Source organism: Etheostoma cragini, chromosome 23 (genome assembly GCF_013103735.1).
Source record: "Etheostoma cragini isolate CJK2018 chromosome 23, CSU_Ecrag_1.0, whole genome shotgun sequence".
Taxonomy (NCBI): Eukaryota; Metazoa; Chordata; class Actinopteri; order Perciformes; family Percidae; genus Etheostoma; species Etheostoma cragini.
In genome coordinates, this window is record NC_048429.1 from 362,953 (window position 1) to 369,590 (window position 6,638).

General features: G+C 42.8%; 2 protein-coding genes across 2 annotated transcripts in view; both read left to right on the forward strand.

Annotated features, from left to right (window-relative positions):
* phf21b (PHD finger protein 21B) overlaps positions 1 to 1,991 on the forward strand; it is an 8,400-nt gene extending 6,409 nt beyond the window's left edge. The window contains exons 8-9 of the mRNA XM_034863816.1: positions 365 to 468; positions 1,651 to 1,991. Of these exons, the coding sequence (XP_034719707.1) occupies positions 365 to 468; positions 1,651 to 1,944 (398 nt within the window). The 3' untranslated portion in view covers positions 1,945 to 1,991. The remainder of the gene's footprint in view (positions 1 to 364; positions 469 to 1,650) is intronic.
* Positions 1 to 6,638, forward strand: part of LOC117939043 (rho GTPase-activating protein 8-like) — a gene marked incomplete at its 3' end in the record, with an annotated part of 26,914 nt that overhangs the window by 13,402 nt on the left and 6,874 nt on the right. The gene's annotated exons all lie outside the window — the stretch shown is intronic.

The window sequence follows — 6,638 nt, forward strand, 5'->3', positions numbered from 1 at the left end:
TTAACCTTATCTTAACCTTTAACATTATCTTAACCTTTAACCTTATCTTAACCTTTAACATTATCTTAACCTTTAACCCTAACTTAACCTTTAACCTTATCTTAACCTTTAACATTATCTTAACCTTTAACCTTATCTTAACCTTTAACATTATCTTAACCTTTAACCTTATCTTAATGTTATCTTAACCTTTAACCTTATCTTAATGTTATCCTAACCTTATCTTAACATTATGTTATAAGTGTAACCTTGTTATTCATACCTATACTCATGTCTGTGTGTGTGTGTTTGTGTGTGTGTGTGTGTGTGTCTGTGTGTGTGTGTGTGTCTCTGTGTGTCTCTGTGTGTCTCTGTGTGTGAGCAGTGAGACAGGAGGAGAAGCGACGGCTGCTCAGACGGAACACGGAGCTGAAGAAGGAGTGCGCTCACCTGGAGGAACAAGACGAGAAGCTCAGCGAGGCGCTCAAAGTAAAATCAACACACACCTCGTCTTCTTCGCTGGTAGCATTAGGCTCTGGTGGCGGAGGGAGCGTTTGATTCCTCCACCACGACACCACACCTTGTCTTCTTCGCTGGTAACATTAGGCTCGGGTGGTGGCGGGAGCGTTTGATTCCTCCACCACGACACCACACCTCGTCTTCTTTGCTGGTAACATTAGGCTCGGGTGATGGCGGAGGAAGCGTTTGATTTCCCCACCACGACACCACACCTCGTCTTCTTTGCTGGTAACATTAGGCTCGGGTGGTGGCGGGAGCGTTTGATTTCCCCACCACGACACCACACCCATGCGTCGTACGTGTTCGTGGCGTTAAGGAACAGTGTGAAATTCTGGGACATCAATTTTTTCACATGTTCAAATTGAAAAGTCTCGCAAGTTACCAAAAGTCCTTTTTCACCTAGAATAACAATACCGACGATATGTCGCTTTAGAGTATAACTGGCAGTAAAACAAACAATACTTGGTTATTTAAAAATCCGATATGCCGATATATATGAATATATTACATATATTTTCTAATGATTGCTCCAACAGTGGACCTTTTTTCACCAAGCTGCTTGGACATGTCCCCGTAGTCCTGTCCAGCCTTGTGGAGGTCTCTAGTGTCTTTGGACAGCTCTTTGGTCTTGGCCATGTCAGTAGTGTGATTCTTACTGTATGCATGGGGTGGACAGGTGTCTTTATGCAGCTAACGACCTCAAACAGGTGCATCTAATTTAGGATAATAAATGGAGTGGGGGGGGGGGGGGGGGGGGGGGGGGGGGGGGGGGGGGGGGGGGGGGGACATTTTGAAGACAGACTAACAGGTCTTTGAGGGTCAGAATTCTAGCCGATAGACAGGCGTTCAAATACTTATTTGCAGCTGTATCATACAAATTAATCGTTAAAAAATTATACATTGTGATTTCTGGATGTTTTTAGATTATGTCTCTCACAGTGGACATGTCTCTCACAGTGGACATGTCTCTCACAGTGGACATGTCTCTCACAGTGGACATGCACCTATGATGACAATTTCAGACCCTCCATGATTTCTAAGTGGGAGAACTTGTAAAATAGCAGCGTGTTAAATACTTATTATACTCACTGTATGTATATATACAACCCTCCGACAGCAGCATGCTGACGGTGTGTGTCCCTGTGTGTGCAGCAGTGTATGGACGTGAGGGAGCGGCTGCTGGGGCGGCAGAGAGACACTCAGGCCTCGCTCGAACGCCTCAAAGCTCTCATCAGGCTGATCCAGCGCGACCAGCTGATCCAGGTCACCATGACGACCACCGCCACCATCGCCGCCGCCGCGTCCCTGCTCTCGCAGTCCTGGATCAAACCACCCAGCACCGCCGCCGCCGCCGCCGTCGCCGCCGCCGCCGCCCCCCCGGGCCCCGCAGCCACGCCCCTGCAGCAGAAGAGCCACGCCCACATCCAGGACGACACACACAACTAGCCCCCCTCCTCCCCCCCCCCTCCCCCCTCACGGCGGTGAGGATTTCCCTTTTTTCTGAGTAATATCTAACCGTCATTTCTCCGCGGAGCTGAAAAAAAAAAAAGCCACAAAGAACTGAGAAGAAAAAAAAAAGAGCCTCCTCACTCGATTCAAGTATTTTTTAAAAACACCTACAGTGCTTACGAGATTTTTTTTTTTTATGTTATTTTCTATTTATCAATGTTTCTTGGCCTTAATGTATTTATTACGAGACGCCAGATCACGGCGGGGACGCGCCGCCTGAACGATATTTCCTTTATTATTATTTTTTTTCAACACAGGTCTAGTTGTTGTTCTGCGTCTAGCGAGAGAGAACGTAGAGTTAGCGAAGCATCGGGACTGTACATTGATATATCTGCGTAGATGTTCTCATTCTCCTACGAACAATGTTTTTTGCCATAATAATTCAGGAAAAATGTTTTCATCGTGTATGTAAACGAGCCTTCAAACAAAAACAGAGAATAACTTTTTTTCAGTATTAATAGAGTTAAAGAAGTCAAAGAAGAAAAAAGTATTTAAGAAAAAAACTTACAGAAATTAGCGTTTCTAGTGGAGATTTTAGTATTTTCATGCTGATGCCTGTTGATACATGTGCGTTTGGAGTACTGAAGGGGATCACTGTACATATGTTGTATTATTATTCTTATGGTTAGGATTATCGCAGGTTTGTTTTTATCTGAAACAGGTGAGTCTCTGAGCGCTCGGCTGATTGTTTTCTGCTCAGCAGCGACACAACCAACGATTGGCTGTTCCTTTTTCAGTTTTTAGGAAGTGGCATAAACGAGAAAAACATCTGTAAATAGAGAAGTGTTACACAAAAACATCATGGAAAGGATTTCTAAGGAGGTTGACCTTCCTGTTAAAGAGTAAGACCCTTTTTTTTAAATACCCACCGGACTCCATGTCAATAATCAGTGATTTTAGCATCGTAAAAATACACTTCATAAAAAGTTGACAGACACAAGATAAAACTATTAAACGCCGTTTTGGGACGTCTTTCCACTTTTACATCCATCACAACTTTTGTTTTCATTGAAATTAACACACAGTTACTGATTTACATGAGAAAATACGTTGGCTCTCCACACGCTAAAAGCTGTGTTTTTTAAATGGAGTCTGGTGGGTTTAGCGCTAGCGACTTCAGCGCTGTTCTGGTTAAACAGAAAGGTCTCAAAGAGGTTTTCAAAGGTCTTTCTCTGTAGAGATCCATCCCATAATGTTGTCACACACTTAAAATAATAATCTGAGTCATTACAGCTTGTTTCTCCCTGATGCTGAACATCTGTCCTGTCAGTCACTTAGACTCAGAAACATCGGAGCTCCAGTTGGAAAAAAGGAAGTTACCCTCTAAAGAAAGAATAAATAATATTCTTGGTTGTGTTGCATCGCAGAAAACAAAGAGTCGAAACCGCAAGAAGGGACAAAGTGTTCAAGTTTGTTCGCAGCTGCACTCCAACACGTCCGAGTGGGTGTGCCACGCATCCCCCCAAACCAGTATAGAAAATATGCCAAAAACTTTTTCTTTGTTTTGTACTGGGATCATCTCATCGATTATGTCTTTTCTCTCCCTGCCTATTTCATATCTTCAGCCTCGGAGGTTTCTGTTGTTGTTGTTGTTGTTGTTGTTTTTAACTCCTGTGACCATTTCAACGCTGACGAGCCTGTTAGTCTGTTACAGATCAACACTGCCTCACGTCCAAATCCGTCTCCAAATCGGGGGTCCGTCTTTGTTGCCTCGTTTTTTTTAGAGACGCCAGTCAATCAGAAACGGACCGTTTGACTGTCATCGGACTCGCGGGACAAAGTCGCCGGCGGCCCCCTTTCACCCCCCCAAATCGAAGCGGGACGCCGGCTTCCTGTCCCGCTCACTCCGTTTGTCTCGCTAGTCTTCCTGCTGGTCCAGAAAGGTTCAGTTTAAGTGTTCAAAAAGCAGATTTAGTCCATTTTCTGTTATTCATCAACCTGTCCTCTGCTACCGTTGATGCACAGACACAAACAAAGGGTTCATGCCTTTATCACAACATAGAAGACCGAGTGGTTTTAGTTTATATTTCTAATCATATCACGTCTCAAAGATACCCAAAAAAGATCTCTAGAAGCATCTGCACGGCACAAAGAGTCAGAAATACAGCCGCGTATCTATGGCAACGAACAAGTCCGTCTCGCAGAGAAGAAACAACGACGAGCAATATGATATAATATCAAACACATTTACCCCAAAACACATCAATGCTCACACTCTTAAGAAGAAATACTGAAGTCCTCAGTGTGACTCTCACTCCCACGGCGTATACTGTATGTATATATATATATATCTATATATATATATATATATATATAGATATAGACATATATCTATATATAGATATATATCTATATATATCTATATATAGATATATATCTCTATATATCTATATATAGATATAGATAGATACGCCTTAACACAGAGCCTGGCAGGAGTCTGGTTGTTGTTAAATGATCCCCTCAAAAAACCATATACGTATATTTTGTTCTCTCAATTAAGTAAAGAATTTTGAGTCTGGCTGCTTCGCCTGATATCAGAACCCCTGGCTGCCTCCCCTGATATCAGAACCCCTGGCTGTCTCCCCTGATATCAGAACCCCTGGCTGCCTCCCCTGATATCAGAACCCCTGGCTGTCTCCCCTGATATCAGAACCCCTGGCTGCCTCCTCTGATATCAGAACCCCTGGCTGTCTCGCCTGATATCAGAACCCCTGGCTGCCTCCTCTGATATCAGAACCCCTGGCTGCCTCCTCTGATATCAGAACCCCTGGCTGTCTCGCCTGATATCAGAACCCCTGGCTGTCTCGCCTGATATCAGAACCCCTGGCTGCCTCGCCTGATATCAGAACCCCTGGCTGTCTCGCCTGATATCAGAACCCCTGGCTGCCTCGCCTGATATCAGAACCCCTGGCTGTCTCGCCTGATATCAGAACCCCTGGCTGCCTCCCCTGATATCAGAACCCCTGGCTGCCTCCTCTGATATCAGAACCCCTGGCTGCTTATATCTTTATCCATATCTTTATATATTTAACATGAAGTGCTTTTGTCAACAAAAAGAACAGAATTTTTAGAATCTCACTAAGCAGACGACGGCGAGCCGCTGTAGAGCGACCGCGGCGGTCCTGCTTGTAGGTGTTTGTTGCTGTTTGTTTTTCTTGAATCTATAGAAATCGAAATTTGATTATAAAAATAATGTTAAAATACAGAGGGCATAAGTATACCCCCCTATGTTAAAATATTTCATGGATCAGGATACTATGCATCCTGATAAAGTTCCCTTGGCCTTTGGAATTAAAATATATTATTGCCATATCGATATCAAGGTGTTTGGTCAAAAATATTATGATATTTGATTTTTTTTCATATCGCCCAGCCCTACATCCAACTTATTAATATCCTGTTAATGGAGACTTCTTATCCATATTTTGGAGTTGCAGATAGATTAAAAAGATTTTTACTGAGCACACAACTTCCCCTTAATAGCAAAAGAAATATTCCCCGGACTCTTGCCAGGCTCTGTGTCCCCCCAACTGCAGATCTGCTTTACTTTGTACCTAACTTGCCTTTATTAATGCATAAAATCATGCTCAGTGCAGAGAAGTTTTATGAATGAAATGCATATCGACTCCAGACAGATAAAGAGAAAGATGGAAACTATAGCAAGGGGCCGTGCCGCGTCGATGCTCCACCCTTCAGCCCTTAAAAACAAGAAAAACCCATCCGCCCCCCCCCCCCCCCCCCCCCCCCCCCCAAACCTCCTCATCCGTTTCTAGAAATCTTCTCCGGGAGAAACTGTGCAGTCCTTAAACAGATCTATTTTAATACACGACACAACATTTGAACAAATGAGAAGAAAAAAAAACATTTTTATATTCTTTTATCAAGGAGCAAAAGAGAGAAAACAGAACATTGGATTTTCTATTGTTTCTGCATTCTGACTTCGAGCTTGCTGCGTTCGATGTATTATTTTGCCATGAGGAGACGAAGACAACGACACGTCTAGATGGAAAATTAAAAATGTCTGTTGGCTGTTGAAGTAGAAGTTTATTCTTTCTCATTAATAAAGGGGACTGTCCTTGTGGATAGTGTGTATAGGAAAGTGTTTGTCTTAAATATGCCAATGTAGTTTTTTCTTCTTTATGATGCATTAAAAAGTTGATTGATGGAAGTTGGTAAATGATTAAAGAGTAGTCTCACTTTTTTGTACCAAGTTCTTACGAAAAATGGAATCATTAATAAACAAAATACAAGAACAAATGAATGAAGCGTCTGTTTTGTTATAAAGTGCTGTACATCTGCTGATGGGTCCGGACACATCTCGGAGGGGGGGGTCTCCGTGGAGTTTGTCGAAAAAAGTCATAGTACAAAATGTCGAAAAATGTAAAAAAAAGAGTCATAGTATAGTATGTCAAAAAAACGTAATAGTATTGGTTGTCGAAAAAGTTAAAGTAATAGTATTGTATGTCGAAAAGAGTACACCAAAGGACACTTCAACATGGGACTGCGGAGCCAGGGATTGAACCCACAACCTTCTGATTGGCAGGCAACCGCTATACCACTGATCCACAGCCGCCCTGAACAGTGTTGAATGTCGAAAACAGTAAAAAAAAGTAATAGTATTGTATGTCGAA